General features: G+C 33.7%; 1 protein-coding gene across 1 annotated transcript; it reads right to left on the reverse strand.

Moving 5' to 3' along the window:
• Positions 1-1,929: 1,929 nt before the first annotated feature.
• LOC139893221 (casein kinase 1-like protein 10) lies at positions 1,930-6,649 on the reverse strand. Its single transcript, XM_071876370.1, has 14 exons — positions 6,562-6,649; positions 6,428-6,468; positions 6,016-6,085; positions 5,759-5,907; positions 5,582-5,677; positions 5,019-5,089; positions 4,608-4,669; positions 4,294-4,357; positions 4,109-4,193; positions 3,887-4,013; positions 3,610-3,689; positions 3,464-3,524; positions 3,223-3,341; positions 1,930-2,446 (listed from the first exon to the last, which is right to left on the reverse strand). The coding sequence occupies exons 1-14, from the start codon at positions 6,635-6,637 to the stop codon at positions 2,165-2,167; spliced, it is 1,383 nt and encodes a 460-aa protein (XP_071732471.1). The 5' UTR covers positions 6,638-6,649; the 3' UTR covers positions 1,930-2,164.
• Positions 6,650-17,126: the final 10,477 nt, after the last annotated feature.

Below are 17,126 nucleotides of genomic sequence, written 5' to 3' on the forward strand. Positions count from 1 at the left end.
GCAAATCTACAAATAAACACTGAAACCCGTCATCAACCTCACATATTCGGCCTGTAACAAATGGTGAACCACATGCACCGGGCCCACATATCCAATCTGTATCACAAGGTCAAACTCATCCACCGGTCCCATATATCCAACCTGTATCAAAAGGTAATAATCGTGCACCCCCCTAACAGATCCCACCTACAGGTCCACAAATACGAGCCCCGACCCCCACATATGCGTACCCAGGCTCCACACATACGATCCATGGTTAACAGTGATGTCCGTACTCCGGCCCCACACATCTGTGGGCCATCCCAACATATGCTACCGTTTAGATCCACATCATTTATACCAACTCCAGACTTTACAACTCACGCTAGTATGCTGCCAGATCCATAATGAGGTTATCCCTTATGTGGTTTCCTTCATAATGATCCATAAAAAGCAATCATTCTAATGAGGTTATCCCTTGTGAGGTTATTCATAAGTTTCCATCAAGTATTTAGACACGCCATGCCACCAACATTCTGTAAAATTCGGGCTGCAAATTCACGAAAACGAACGAAGAAACTAGCGCACTTAAACATGAACTCGAACCCGCAACAAATCTTGAATATATCACGCACAATAGCTCAAACTAAGCTCGAAAACTCCTATGACACATGAGTCAAACATAGCAATTATTACCCCCAAAAAAAAAAAAATTAAATAAAAATGACTCGAACATAATAAACACGAGAATTAGTACTTGTGGCTGTTGCGTTTCACCACGAATTTCTTTCAATTCTTCGTCTTGTAGAGGTGTAAAATTTTTGTGTGGTTGTGACCATGGTTGCGTATAAGGAATATGAAACAGAATAACGTCCGGTTGCGCGAATTGTGAGAATTCTTGTGGAAATTGTTGTTGAAATGGTTATTGTTAAGCTTGCAAAAAGTGGTTAATAATTGAGGGTTATTAAAATCTTCAAGATGATTTTGAGACGGAAGATTGCCAAAAGGTTCCCGAACATTTTTTGGCGAATTTGAGGACGAACCGGGCAAATTTGGTGACACGAAAATTTATAGATTAGAAGAACCGACCTCATTGGGACTGATATTTTGACTATGGTTTGACATGGTTATGAGATGATTAGAAAGAAATGATAGAAGTTGTGTAAGAAAATGTGAAGAGTTGTGTTCAGTGGCGAAGCCAGGAAATTTTTTCTCCTGGAGCGAATTTTTTTTTTTTTTAAAAACGTAGGGATTTTTTTGGCAAAATATGGAGGTTTTGTGACAAAATTTAGAGTTTTTTTTAGCAAAATTTGGAGGTTTTTGGACAAAGTATGAAGGCTTTGGAGTAAAATACAAAGTTTTTTGGGATAAAATATGAAGTGTTTGGGGAAAAAAAATCCATCGGGGCCAAAATCGAAAAATCAAAAAATTTTGCACTAAAAATTGCAAATCCGCTGGCGGAGTCGCCCTACCCTGCCCTTCATAAGTTCACCCGTGGACCGTGGTGGTTGTGTTATATTTATAGGGATAAATTGTGTTATTTTATTTTTTATATTAAAATTTTAAATTTAGAAATAAATGACGGAGCCGTTGGACCCTTTGAATTGCAACGAATACATCTGCAACAATACTCTTACGCAATCACGCTTCCTTGATTCATATGATGCTCCCACCGCGCCGGAGGAAATTGGGTTCCATCATGCCACATAGTGGCGCTATAATGGCTTAATGGTAGTGATTTTGGAGCCATCACGTTGCGTTAACCATAGTCTAAGGGTCATGCTTAGAAAAATTCAATTTTTTTTTGCTAAAAATACCAAAACTCGTATAGAAACGAGAACGTTCTCAAAAAGAAAACGTCAACAACGGGGGCCACAAATCGAGGGACGGGTCGAAGCTCGAACCTAGAGAATTACAAATAACTATCGATGAGAAGGCGTCATAAACCTATATGCAATATTAAAAAGTACAAGGCAAATCTTCAAAATATTATCAATTGGCGTGAAAATTGGCGTGACATCTGATAGTTTCGCTGAAACACATTTGAGGTAACTTTTTTACCAGCTAGAATATTTTACAATTATCGATAATACATTTAGCGGCCCAGAGAATCGAACGCCCTTGCAATTGTACCACTTGGACAAGCTCAAGAACCACCTTACAGATGGATCAACGGAAAAATGACTTATTTCCTCTTGCCGATAGTTAGTAGCTCGAAGCTTCGAAGCGCATCATCACGACCACTTCTTGATGAGGGTACAGCCCGTGTGAAAGATGATGACTTGGACTCAAATCCAGGTTGAGAGTGAAGCCATTGTGTGGTCGATATGCGACCACTGCCTGAACCTAACCGGTTTGATCGGGTCTCAGTGGGTTCGCCGGATGAAGTTGGTCTGCTGCTCGATACGACTGCTCTTTTTGAAGTACTGCTGGTTCTTGTGATCCGGGCTCTATCTGAATCACCGTGCTGAATATAAAGAAGATAAATGTAAATGTTATGCAATATGCAAGAAGTACCAAGCGGCTGACGTGGCAAAATGAGCGGGTCAGGAAGGTCGAGTAATGGATGAAAACAGTTTCCACACAAAACTAGTAGTTTTCAGCTTTTCACTATTGGCCAAGAATCAAGTGATTTGTACTTTAATATAATGATTACAAAATTATGTTATTTATCCAAAACTTTAAAGTGATATTAAGAGGTATTACCTCTTCGAAAAGGGTAAAATTTTGGTTCTAAAACTCTCAAGACACTAACCCCATTCGACCTGTTCCCTTTTTGCTAATTTTTTTTTTTATATATAACCTGTTTCTGTCAAAATGTAATCTCATAAAGGTCTAAATTTTTTGCTAAAAGGGCAAGCGGTCAAATGGAGTTAACTCTATCAAAAGTTGAATGATGCCTACTTTCAATGCATATAACCTATTAAATTTAACTACTAATAATTATATAATAACTATAATTATTATAATTACGTTTTAAAAATTAAGTCATAAATAATTTGTTAAAAATTCAAAAATAGATGTGTTTACAAGTCAAACTTGCCAGTTGCCACCTCTTAATGATATGACCGTGAGTATTATAGTATGCGACTCGTAAATCTTTTGGTTAGAGTATGTAAGTACAAAACATAGTGTGAAATAAGCAAATAATCAATTATCTATATCTATATCTATTTTCCAACAAATCAGTGAATTAAAAATCAATGTAAGTAATATTAGAGGATGGCATGCTTTTATACTCACCGCTTCTTTGGACGGCGTTGCATGTTCTGAAGATCTGTGTCTCGAGTGATCACCATGCAAACCGCTACCAGAACCATTGCGCCTACCAAACGCATCAACTGTTCGACCCTCCAGTTTCACTATAAAATATATACGCAGCACAAAATGTCACTATGTTTTTTTTTTCTGATTTGTCACGTCATGCCATAGGTATTATAATAATTACTATAATTTATTATTTATTATAATTATAAAAACAAACCTGGGGTTTTTTCTGCTCTTTCGGCTGAAGGCCCAAGATTCAATGGTAGTTTTCCAGCCGTCTGATTTAGGTTAAAGATTTATAAGAGGCAAAATATTTGTAAAAAAAAAGTATGAAATGAAAAGAGTAGTAGATGAAATACTGACCCGTCCTCTAGAACTGGAACCTGAACTAACTTGAGGATACTTCAATATTGTCCAGTCAAAAACATAATCGAACTGATAACCTGCAATATGAACCCGTTCATATGTATATAATAAGTTAGAGAACTAAAAGACAATAATAACAATTATATAATAATACATTGTTCATATGATGGAAACATATAGAAAAACAAAACTAATCTTTTCAGCATCCGTAAGTTTTCGTGAAATCAATACATTAGTAAACATAAAAAAATAATAAAAGAAAGTATGATTTTACCTTCCCGAATGAAAAGATCCCGGAAAAGCCTTTTCAAGTATGAATAATCCGGCTTGTCATCAAAGCGCAAAGAACGACAATAATGAAAATACGATATGAATTCTGTAGGATAGGACTTGCACAGAATCTGCGCAATATAAATTATAAATTATTATTCGTTTGCAAATCATGTAGTTAAACATAATAAAGAAATGCTTAAATATCTTTTTTTATATGCAATACCTCTATAGGAGTGAGCATCTTCTTCTCACTTATTTTATCGTATTTTTGCTTCTTAGTGCCGGCTTTCAGTCCCTGCCAAGGAAGGCTACAACCCAAAGATATAAGAATCGATTTAAAATAGAGAAGTTAAAAAATTTATAAGTCGAACATATAAAATATAAAGAATCGTTAAAATATTATCCAACCTTCCTCTCAAAAAATACATGAGTACATAACCAAGAGACTCTAGATCGTCTCTCCTACTCTGCTCTGCAATTGATTACAAACAAAAAAAAAAAAAAAAAAAAAAAAAAAAAAAAAAATTCACGATTAATCGATCGCGCACTAAAAAATGGTATTTCAATTAAACAATTAGAACAATGTTCCCGAAAGGTACTTAGTTATTGCTTAATCCAACATTACGAAAACTTCAAGCTCGTGGAAATATAAAATATTAGAGATGAGAATTTATAAATAAAAAAAAATGTTCTAAAACACTGAGATGAGGAAGAATATTTACCAATTCCGAGGTGGGTATTAACACTGGCATAACGAGCAGTACCAGTTAGATTTTTGTTTTCCCTGGATTAAAAAAAGAAAGGAAAAAAAAAGCAAGAATACATCATAAGTAACAAAAATCTGAAAAGGTAACCTAAAACTTAGAGGTAGCACAAACTGGGGCAAAAATTGAATTTATGGAAACGGGGATTTTCAGAAAACACATAAAATCATTATAGCATCGACAATGGAGCCCATGTGGCATTTGTTAATGAAAGCAGCGGTTTATAGAACTTAATCATATCCTTACAGGAAAAATGAATAAACTTGTCAGATAGCTCAGAAATGGGTCATTTGTGATGCATAACAATACACAATTTAATGAAAGTAATACCAATTATACTCGAGTTTTTACAATAATCATTTCAAATACCTGTACGGTATATGCTTGTGGGTTTGGAGATCCCTATACTTTTTTGCAAGCCCGTAATCTATTATGTAAACCTGTTGTAACAAAAAAAAAATATATTGATCAAAACATCTAAAGATAATAGAGTAGATGATATTAGCATAACACATGTTACAATGAAGGTGAGTTTACACACATCATCACAAACTTGTTTTAAAAGATAAATACTCCGAACATAATATTAAAGGGTAAGGTTCTCCTGAGAACACAACCAAAATAAGAATGGTAAAAAACACTCAAAACTATTTATTTCTGATGATATATTTTAACAGCTTTACAAAGTTGAAAGATTTATAACTCCACTATTTCAAATGAACACAAATAATGAATACAGGTTGTGACACAGATTCACATAGACTCACCAAGGGTAGTTGCACGAATCAAACTTATAATTAGTTAACTTTAATGCTTCAAAATGTTATCAAACACTTCAGTGACCATATAAAAATATTTATATTATACATATATACGCTCGAAATGCAGAATGTGTATTAAAAGATTCTAATAAAGCTAGTAGAAAAGAATACCTGATTTGCCTTTCGTCCTAGACCCATTAAAAAGTTGTCTGGCTTTATATCACGGTGAAGAAAACCTCTAATATGCATATATTCAACTCTACTAATCTACAATAACGATACAAAACATGTAAATTTCAATACAATATGCTCAACCTATCTACTAATTACACAAGGCGGCGTACTTACCAACTGATCAGCGAGCATCAAAACTGTTTTCAAAGTAAACTTCCGATTACAATAATTAAACAAGTCCTCTAAACTTGGTCCAAGAAGATCGATAACCATAGCATTGTATTCCCCTTCAACTCCAATCCATTTAAGATGAGGAACACCAGCTGTGTCATATTAATATGTATATAATATAATAAGTTTTCTGACTTTGAATAAATAGATAAAATAAAAAATATATACACATGCAGAAATACGGGAATGATGAAACGCACTTCCTCCTTGCAGAAGCATGTACAATTTGGCCTCATAATGAAGTTGTGCGTGTTTGGTCTTAATAGATTCCTGAAAATTAACACAAATTAGACCATAATACAATAATAACAACAAACAAAAATGAAATTACACTTCACTTTAGTATATGTTGTTGAAGAAGATTATCAATTTCTTTATATTAGCTAATTCGCTGTTAATCTTGTACACTTTAACTTTAACAATCACTGTTAAGCTTGTTTTGAAATGTTACTATTACAACATATTAAGTAAAAGTTTGGTTAAATTTTAGCAACAAAATAATTAATTTTTTTTGGTAATTTGGTGACTTATGTAAAGATGTAATGATTCTAAAGACATCTTAAATGTTTTATATTCACTTGTTTGCATTGATGTAAAACATTATACACATACCAGCTTTACAGCAACTTCTTCTCCACTTTGAACATTTACTCCTGAACAAAAAAAAAAAAAAAAAAAACAATCACAAATGCAGAATTAAAAAAAAAACAATAATTTAATTATAATAAAAACATAGAGATTATTACCCAAAAATAGTTCTCCAAAAGATCCACTACCAATCTTCCTACCAAGCTTATACTTACCGCCAATTACACGATCCATAACTAAATCCTAATCAATTAAACCCTTATACAGATATACAGATTCAAATAGATAACTGTCAATTGACAAAATTCAGAGCCACAAGATCCAAGATCTCAAAACTGCACTCAGATCCATCAAAACCCTAAGCACACAATCTTGAAAATACAAAACCTTTACACCAATTTTTAATATAAAGATCAGATTTTTATACAATTAAACTTAAAAATTCTACCGGTGAAACTTAAGAAACCCTAGAATTTACACCATCGCTATATCTTAATACTTGTGCCCAGAAAGTGATGAAGATACAAACTTTATCAAAAAAAAATTGATTGATAAGTCGAAGATAGTGATAATGCACAGCAAAAACTATACAGGTTCTTGAAGTTAATTAACAAGTGATCAATATCTAAGAAGAGGAATCAAGAGGAAATTGAAATCGGTTTTAGGGATTTTGGTTCCATAAGTAGATACAGATACAGGTAAACATGAGGATCTGATTGAATTGAAAGAATTGTTAAAAAGAATTGATGAAGATGACGGATTTTGAGGGGAAAATATTTTTGTTATGAATGGAAAATAATGAGAGGGATAAGAAAGATTTTGGACAGACCGATTATTTGTTTTGTTTGCCAAATAATATTTGTTTCCTTCTTCAAATTATAAATTATTAATTAATTATTATTAAATATTAATGGATGCAAGGTACGGAGTACAATATTAGTAAATACGTAGTATATATTTAGTATTCAGTATGTTGTCGGTTGAAACTTACAAAATATATTTACTAGGAACTAGGAATTGATATTTTCAAATAAATTTGTGATAAATCCACATAGATTTTACCAAACTGCTTTTAATGACATATTACACAAATTTTTTGCTACAATTTATGGAAAAAACTTGGAAAATATCAATAAAAGTGTGTAAATCTATTAAAAATTTGATATCTATATTATTTGTATAGAGTTCGAAAATGATGATGTCATCATTTCACTAATTACTCTTTAATTTTTATAATGATGATGTCATCATTTTATATAAATATCAATTAATATTAATTCTAATTAGAAAAGATACAAAATAAATGCCGATAATATATGATTGTCGATTTGGAAAGCAAAAAAATTAATAAAAATATGATTTAATATTTATTACGGTATTACTGTCTTATAAATATATATTTCGGAGCATCTCCATCATATATTATAACTCTTTTTCTCAATCTGTACAAACCTTTACAATTCTTTTTCTCAATTTCTATCATATTATCAAATAACCTTTTGTTTCCAAAAAGCTGATACAAACTTTCATGTGATTGTTAATGGTTTTTTCAAAGAATTACTTTCTTTTATGTGTTGTTTGATGATAAAATTTATCACACTAAATGTTTTATTATTATATGTTTGTTAAACAACAATTAGAAAATCGATAACATACGCCAAATCATATTATATACCTATATCTAAAAAGTAAAGTGGAAATGAATAAATGAATAGTACTATTCATTTACACTTTACCTTTTAGATATACCTGGGAACGCCCACTTTTCGCAAACTTAACCCCTTAACTTTCATTAAAACACAAATTGAACCCCCCACTTTATAAGTATATTTTTCCCCAAATTTCACAAGCTTAACCCCCTAACTTTTATTAAAATACAAATCGAACCCCCACTTTATTAACTTTTTTTTTTTACTAATATTAAATTTTCACAAACTTAACCCCTAACTTTTATTAAAATACAAATCGAACCCCCACTTTATACGTAAAGTTTTTTCAAATTTCACAAATTTAACCCACTAACTTTTATTAAAATACAAATCGAACCCCCACTTTACTAACTTTTTTTTTAAATAAAACCCGAACGCTAAAAGAAGCAACTTTCACAAAAGGAACAACCCTTCAATGTTATGTCGAAAATTTTTTTTTTTTACAAAATAGATCAAGACTTTTTTTTAACTCGCAATCAAAACGGAGCCCCCGGCGCGAAGCGAGGGCTCCACAACTAGTTGTGACTATTTACAATAAAGGTATATAGTATGATAGAAGAATTCAAAAATAATCATGATTTTCGCGAGGTTGAACCATGTATTTTGAGTCTCTCTTTTAATGTTAAATAAATACAATTTATTTATAATAAGGAAAATAGTAATTGTAATGAAAATTGAAAGACAGTGGTGGTATAATTAATGTAGTTCATTTATTTTGACCAAGTTAACAACGACAAGTTTCTTAGTCAAAATTTGTGGTTTCACGTGTTATTAAACCTAATGACTTTAGCATTTACATTCATTTAATACCTAAAACATATCATTAAACTGTTTCGTTTAAACAATCTCGTAGTTCTACGGGTAATTTCACTAGTATAAAAATATAGATGTAGATGATTCAAATTATTATTCGATAAATTTGTTGTGTCATAATAGTTGGATGTTCTTTTTCCAGAATATACTAGACCAACTAAAGATTAACAAAAAATAGTTTTGTTAATGTATATTCTCCTAACATACGTTAAGTATATTTTAAAACATTTAAAAGTCATCAAAACACCGTCTCGATCGATTCCTTAAAAGTCTCTGAGATCTACACTTTTCCAACCGTTTAAGTTGGTGGTTTCAGAATTTTTTGGTGGCAAGGCTGTTGGAGGTTTTATTGAAATTTCGTGTAGGGTAAAATAATCGATAGCGGGATAAATCACTGAATCGTGGTATCACTTTCCGAAAGTAATTATTCGACCCTTATTGCCTGGGTTACACGAATATCACTTTGAGATAAGACAGAGATTAGTTCTTGTTATTGGCAGTAAACAAGAACTCTTTTGCATAAGAGTATTAAGGTGTTTTTCATATATATTATTATCATAAATGATAGTCCTTATTTATAGGCACCCAAAAACAAGTATTATTCCACGATGGAGATGTTTCACTAACTAATTTCGTTTTCAAATCTAAAACAAATCCTTTACATAAAGTTGTTTGTTTTATTTTCAACAACCAAATCTAGGAAATCGTTTTCAAATCTAAAACAAATCCTTTACATAAAGTTGTTTGTTTTATTTTCAACAACCAAATCTAGAAAATCGTTTTCAAATCTAAAACAAATCCTTTACATAAAGTTGTTTGTTTTATTTCCACGATGGAGATGTTTCACCTAGTGCAGGAATAATACTTCCGTAATCACTCAAATTTGTGATAATGGAAAACCACTTTCGGGTCCGGACAATCTATCACTTAATGGGTGTACACTCCGTACCTCCTAACCCATTTACAAGTGTAGATTAAATCCCTCAATTACACTAAATTTCCAACAAAGGCCCCCGACCAAGAAGAATTTGTTGTTTGGTTTGGTAAGCCTTTTGGCATTTTGAGGTCTTGATTGTGCGGTTTTGGTTGTAGTTAGTATGATTTCATTGTTACTTTGTTAGCTAAGTTCATGGTATGCGGTTTGCGATGTTTGAGTTAGTGATGGTTTATACTTACTGCAGTTTAGTTTAAGGTTTACATTGGAGTTTGGTCGATGGATTTGCACAAATGGCACGGGTGTTTGGGTGACTTCAAAGGTTCAGTTGGTTGTTGGTTGTAAATTGGCTTCTACTCCCATGTTCTTCACTCCGATTTTTCCTTGAATTTCATCACCTTACTCAGTATTTTCCTTCTCTGGTTATATGTACTATATCTCGTCGAAGCACTGGTTCGAATTCATCTTTGGCAATGTATTGTTTCTTAAGCATTTCATTTTCCTTGATTCTAGTTGCGGTGACCTTGCTTTTATCAAGTAGGGTGGGTATACTTTAATTTTGGTTACTTTTCTTGAGTATTCATACCTTGTTTTACTGGGTTTTCTGTTTTCGATCGATTGTGGGAAAAAACTCGTACGAATCTTCTGTTTCTTGTGATAATTACGCATCGGTCGTTTGCCCTACTCCTGTTGTAATATATTCTCATGCTTATCATTTAATGTAACATTGAGTGTATGTTGCAGCCCAGCGAAATCGAACTTCTGACCTCTCGTTAAGAGAAGCAGGTCACTACTAGTTGAGCTACAACTCAATGTTGCTTATCATTTAATGTTACATATGTATTTTTCCGAGTCCTTGCAAGTGCATGTTTGTGTGTCCTCACAATCACGGTTCAGTTTGTCAGAACATTATCATGAACATTGTGGTCCTAAGTGTATATCTAACCATACATACAAGTTATATCATATTATTATATATTATTATTATTAATTATTATATTTATATTTATTTTATTGAAGTATTTTGTGTAATTGATTACACACAAAATAGGTTGACACAAACAAATTATGTTGAGACCATTTTCGGTGTTTCTAAATTATGTTTGATGTTCATTACCTATTTACCTTATTATCCTAAAATGTCTCTTTATATTGTTGAGTTTATCATGAACCAAATGGTCATTGGTCTACCAGTATAGAGATGACCTTTTAATTATGAATTCATTGGTTCGAGTTCAAATGTGGACATATGTATATATTCATACTAATATATAAATTCGTAATAGAGTACATGGATTTATTGACACCGTAAAAAAAGAGTACTTAGTGTTTATCCTGCACTTAAGATACATTGGATCAGTAGTCATACATAAAGAACTTCACAACCCAAATTTCACACCAAGTCTTGCTAGATGGGTTGAAGGCTCCCCAAGTAGATAAGTCATTATACAAAGCATGTTATCAATAAAGGAAAAAAATAATAATAAAATAAAATAAAATCCATCCAGTTTATATCAATTTATGTGCTGTACAGGGGCGGAATATATAAGGGGCAGGGCTGGGCACCCGCCCCAGCTGGATTTAAAAAAAAAAAAAATTACACTAAAAAAAAAAAATTTACTAAAAAATAAGGTTTTTTTTAGTGTTCGCCCCACCTATCAATGAAAAATTTAATAAATTTTTACACCCGCCCCATCTGTGGCCGGGTTCAAGTTCCGCCACTGGTGCTGTATACTTATCTTCAATACTTTTATATAGTACTTAATTTATCCTGATTTTGTGCAAGATATGGTGTGACCATTATGAAAAACTTGTTGATTGTCTATGACTTCATCCTATATTTTTATTACTTAACATTTGAGTTCGTATTAGTTTATTTAGTTAACTGCAACTGATAATAGTTTAATCATGGGCTGAGCATGTTTTAATTACTGTATGTGCAATCTTTGTACTTAATTGCAATAATCTGCGGAGTATAACTCTAAAGTCTAAAACATTACATTATTGTATCAATCAGAACATGTGGTCTACATCTTCGAAATAGCTTCTATCTTGCAAAACAAAAAAAAAAATAATGTACAATTTGATTCAAGGTGAATGCAACAGCTGTCCCCATTATTTGCTACATTCAGCACATGTTAACAAAAAATGATAGTAATAATTTATTTATAATTATTGTTATTGTTATTATCGTAAATTAAAATTTAAAACTTATAGAAGGATACAAATTGAACGCGTTTCTTGTTATGAGTTTCAGAGGAAAACTGATCAATTTTGAATGCGAGTAGTAGCTTATTTGATCACAAAATCTAAAGAAATGTATTTTCGTAAGCAGGACAATTTCACTCTTGTAAGCTGTAACCATCATTCCGTCAAACTGTTGCCATTTATGGTGAGGTATAGCAGTTGAATTTATATACCACAATTCCCCCTCAAATCTTCTTATCCACTGACAATGACATTCTTAAATTTTTGTCACAGGTTAACACCATTGAACCCAAGTTAATATCATTTAAAATGACCCAAGAAAAAGACTAACAAAAACTTACAAGCTAGTTAATCTCATTTTAAATAACCCAAGAAAAAGACAAAAGCTTACAAGCTCGTTTAATTCTTATTTAAAATGACACATGAAAAACTTAGAAGTTAATGAGGTAAATACCAGAACACCATAATATGATCCAACTTAACTTGATCGCCTGCGGAACTTATACACATACACTAAATCTATTGAATTTGAAGTGAATGTACTAACTTGAATCGAACTTGCATATCTTCAAGTAAACAGGAAGCTATGATTTGGTTTCAAACGGTAAACTGATTGATTTGAAATGGAAAATTGATTATGATTACGATAAAAAAACCCAAACCAACCAAGAGAGAAGAATGAATATGAAACCGTATAACATGCCGATAGGTTAAGATCAGAGGCGAAGCCAGGAATTTTAGTCACTGGTGGCACAATGTAATATAAAAATATCAAGTCATAGAAAAGAAACGACGGTTACAGTTTAACGGACAAAATCAAATCAAACTTTAATAACCGATCAACATAACGATAATTAATATGATTAATGACCATACTACTTTTATCTCTTGAGTTAGTTTAGTATAGGGTATGTTTGGCAAAACTAGCTGGAAGCTGCAAGCGTTTAGCTGCAGGCGTTTAGCTGCAAGCGTTTAGCTGAAAGTGTTTAGCTGAAGCTTTTTAAATGTATTTAATTGTTTGGCAAAGTAGCTGAAGCTGTTATAAAATAAATAAAATGACAAAAATGGACACTTGAAAAAAATACTTAAATATCATTATAAAAACTTTGTAATAGTTACAAAACATAAATTAACAAATAAATATGATGTATGTGCAGTGTACTCTAAGTATAATATTAATATAACAGTAAGAATGGTGTCATGAATTAAAAACATAACTGGAAAACAACTTAATGGAAAAATGGCATATAATATTCATTCATAAACATTACATGCATTCTTAACTACATCAAAATCTGTAACATCAAAACTAAGTTCTTTGAACAAAAAACCATAATAAAGAACTTCATTTCACCGACACTTTTTTCCAACATCTCTCTCTCTCATCCTAACCTTTTGTCATCAAATACTTTTTTCCGGCTACTCTTCTAAACTTTTTCCGATAACTTTTTTCAACACTCAGTCCAATTGTAACACCTCCTTTTCTTCGGCCAGATTCTGGCTGATGATGAGGTGACCTCCATGTCGAAGCCAAATGGCTACTCGTCTTCAATGTCATGTGATAATCGAGTTATATCGTTTTTAATTTTCAACTTCCCGGAGACATGGTCCCGAGTTGATTGTCGGAGCGTTTTCGAGAACTATGGAACTCTTAAAGATGTGCATTTTGCACGTAAGAGATTGTCGAGTGGCCAACGGTTCAGATATGTTCGTTTTGAGAACATTGACGATATTGATTCTTTCACAAAGTTTTTGAACACCATTCATGTTAATGGGAAGTGGATTCGTGCTTACAAGGCGTTGGAGAGGAATCATGTCAATCGTCCATCATGTGAAGATCGTTCGAACTTCTTGAATGTCGAGGACTTTCCTCCTGCTCCTTGGAACCATGGTAAGGATAAACCTTTAAATCGAGAAGGCAAAAGTTACGCTGACTCGCTTGGTGGTGTTAAACAGGACACTAATGGTTCTCATCTTCCTACGTCCAATCATATTGAGGTTAGGGTCGGAGGTAAATGCTTCGATTTTAACCTTCCTGAGTCGTTAATCAACCACAGGCTTATGTTCAGTTTCAGCAAAGATCGAATTTCTTGGTCTTTGATCGATGTTAATAAAATCTGGGTTGCTGATGATGGTGGAGTTGAGTCGAAAAGCTCCAAAATCCGGGTTGCGGATGATGGTGGAGCTGTGTCGAAAACAAATAATCTCAATCCTAAATCTGGAGCTGCAATTGATACTAGTGTGGGGGATAATGATTTACCCAGGGATGGGGATGAAAACGATCTACCTTGTGGGAGTGTGAATAATGGATCTTGTGCTGATAATAACAATGTTTGCACCGGTGTCAGTGGACCAAATTGGGAATCGGAAGAGTTGACTGAGGAGGTTGAAGATGGCGAATTTGTCCCGGTTGAAAGTTATGATTCGCCGGTTCCATTTAATGATTCTCCGACTGCGGCCTCCACGTCGGAGCCCAATTCTCGCGATGGTCAGAAGGAGGGTGAAACACAAGGGTCGAGGGTATCCGATGGAATTTCCAATATCGATAATGAAAGTCTCGAGAAAGGCTGCACGCGTCACATAAATGATGGATTGGAATTTCCAACTTTAATTCAAAATCCCCTTGGGCCTGAGCAAGCAATTGGGCCTGAGCAAGCAATTGGACCGTCTAATGTTTCTAATCCCCCTAATGGTCTGGACATATCTTCAGCCAATTGTGATGGGGATGCTCCTAATTTATTTAACGAGAATTGTGTCGATTTGCAGGATACCGCGGTATCTCGTTTTCGTGGTAAAAAAAGAAAAGTTCATCCACTGATTAAAAGCCATTTCGTTAAACACGTTTGGGGAAGGAGAGATATGAAACGTAACCGGCGTCGGGATAACATTCGTTGGCACGAAAGAGTCTTTATCGAGAATGTGATGAATGATTCGGTAGAGGACGATGAGGAGGTTGGATGTTGTTCATGTTGCTCCTCCTGTGCATCCTCGAATTCGGATACATAGTTTCTATTTCTAGTAGTGGTGTGTCTAATTGTGTATTCGAGTTTATGTTTTCCTTTCGTGTTCGAGTCTTTTTCCAGTATTGTGAGTCCTAGCTGTGCGTTCGTTCGGTGTCTTTATCTAGCTGCTTGCTAGTTTGTTTCATGTTTTTTTGTTATATTAATATACTTGCTTGCCTTTCAAAAAAAAAATAAACATTACATGCAGATATGGATTATTTTTATTAATGGTACGATATGAAAATATTATTTAATGGCAACGAAAAGTTGGTATATATCTCTATTGTTTTGAATATATTAATAAAAATGGATACTCCGTAGTCTGAACGTAAAGAATTTTAAATATTTGGAGAGGGTATTTAAGTAAGCAAAATATCAAAAAGCTCTTCTTGATATCAAACACTACCTCACAAAGCGTTTAATTTTGAAGCTTTTACATCTCACAAAAAGCTTTAAGCTTGTTTAACCAAACGGAACTATTTATTTAATAGGAGCTTTTTCGTAAAAATTAAAAGCTAAAAGCTCCAAAAAGCTCGCTCCCAAACATACCCATAAAGTATTTTGTAGATCCAACTTCTCAAAATATTATTTTAGAAGGTCATATGATCATATAATTTTCAGTTTTAGAGCTATTGTGAAAGAATAGTAAAAAAACAGACATTGAGGATGTGCAGTTGTGACGTGTCAGCTATTAGCGAGGATGTTTACACCACTACTTTTCATTGTAATTGGTCCAATATAAATTAAGATTGGGTTGACTATAATATTATTTGAGATGGGCTGGTGTCACCCTTATAATTGGGTGGTGGCACTAGTTTAAACGGCCCATAAAAACCACACAAAAAGTTAAATCATAGGAATAAATCGAATAAATCACTGGTGTCACGTGCACCCCCAAACTCCTATGTGGCTCCGACACGGGTTAAGATTCATTCATGTTTCTCTACCATGATAGCATTTTAAAAGGCCTTGTTAGGAATTCGGTAGGCCCTAACAAGACAGGTGATTCATCAAACCACCAAACTCACAAACGACAAACGATTAATAAAGCTGGAACGATAAATAAAAATGATAAACGACACAGGGTAGTTAACGTGGTTATATCCCAACTCCAAAACGCAAAGAAGGGTTTACTCCACGGGTGCAAATCAGAGATTTTCTTCTATTATTTTCGTGCACACATTACAATGAGGCTAGGGGTTACAATTTATAGGAAGGGTTAAACTTGTTCACTAAGTTAAACTTGTCCTTCAAGTAAAAGACATTCCATAAATATCTATTACTTGCTTCATACTCCATTCCTACTAGAAGATTTAATTAAGGCAACAAGATCTCTACGACTTGTTCACCAAGTCAAGCTCCCTACAACTTGTTCACCAAGTCAAGCTCCATACGACTTGTTCACCAAGTCAAGCTCCCTACGACTTGTTCACCAAGTCAAGCTCTCTTCGACTTGTTCCTTTGATCAAATTCTTCACACCTTCAACAATCTCCCACTTGAAGACTTTGAGCAAACTCTTCACTACTCAACAATCTCCCACTTGAAGATTTTGAACAAACCCGAACATCAATCTCCATTTCTGACCAAGAACGTCAAACCACCATTATACCGCCAAACTCCATTTGGGACATGCACACTCATCACATACATCGAATGAGTAGAATTTCGATACAAGGTCTTCAACAATACTTGTCTAAATTAGAAATCAATAACCGCCTTAATTGTTAATGTTGTTCAAATACCCATAGCAACTCCCGATATCCTCTCAGCTACGACTTTTGATACCGCCAGAATCAAACATCCGGGTCACGCCGCTCTTCCACACCAGAGGGAAGGAAGTTTATCGACAACAAAACCGCTAAGCTTCAACCCAATCTCCAGTTACTAACATGGTCCCTCTCGGTTTCTTGCACCACCATCTCCTTACACAAGAAGATCAATTGAAGTATGCAACTCTTCAATTATAGGATTCTTCATGAGACTACACCACCTCACCTATCACTCTAGACATGTCCAATCCCGAACCCACATGTCAATGATCACCCTCGTACAGAAT

This window comes from Rutidosis leptorrhynchoides, chromosome 2 (assembly GCF_046630445.1).
Source record: "Rutidosis leptorrhynchoides isolate AG116_Rl617_1_P2 chromosome 2, CSIRO_AGI_Rlap_v1, whole genome shotgun sequence".
Classification (NCBI taxonomy): Eukaryota; Viridiplantae; Streptophyta; class Magnoliopsida; order Asterales; family Asteraceae; genus Rutidosis; species Rutidosis leptorrhynchoides.

Bases quoted from the DNA above. Each gene is read 5' to 3' on its own strand.
- LOC139893221 (XM_071876370.1), bottom strand. From the start codon at position 6,637: ATGGATCGTGTAATTGGCGGTAAGTATAAGCTTGGTAGGAAGATTGGT. The intron at 4,358-4,607 runs GTAAATATTCTT...AATCAATTGCAG, and splicing joins TAATACCCACCTCGGAATTG to AGCAGAGTAGGAGAGACGAT. The intron at 3,690-3,886 runs GTAAAATCATAC...TTCATATTGCAG, and splicing joins GGATCTTTTCATTCGGGAAG to GTTATCAGTTCGATTATGTT.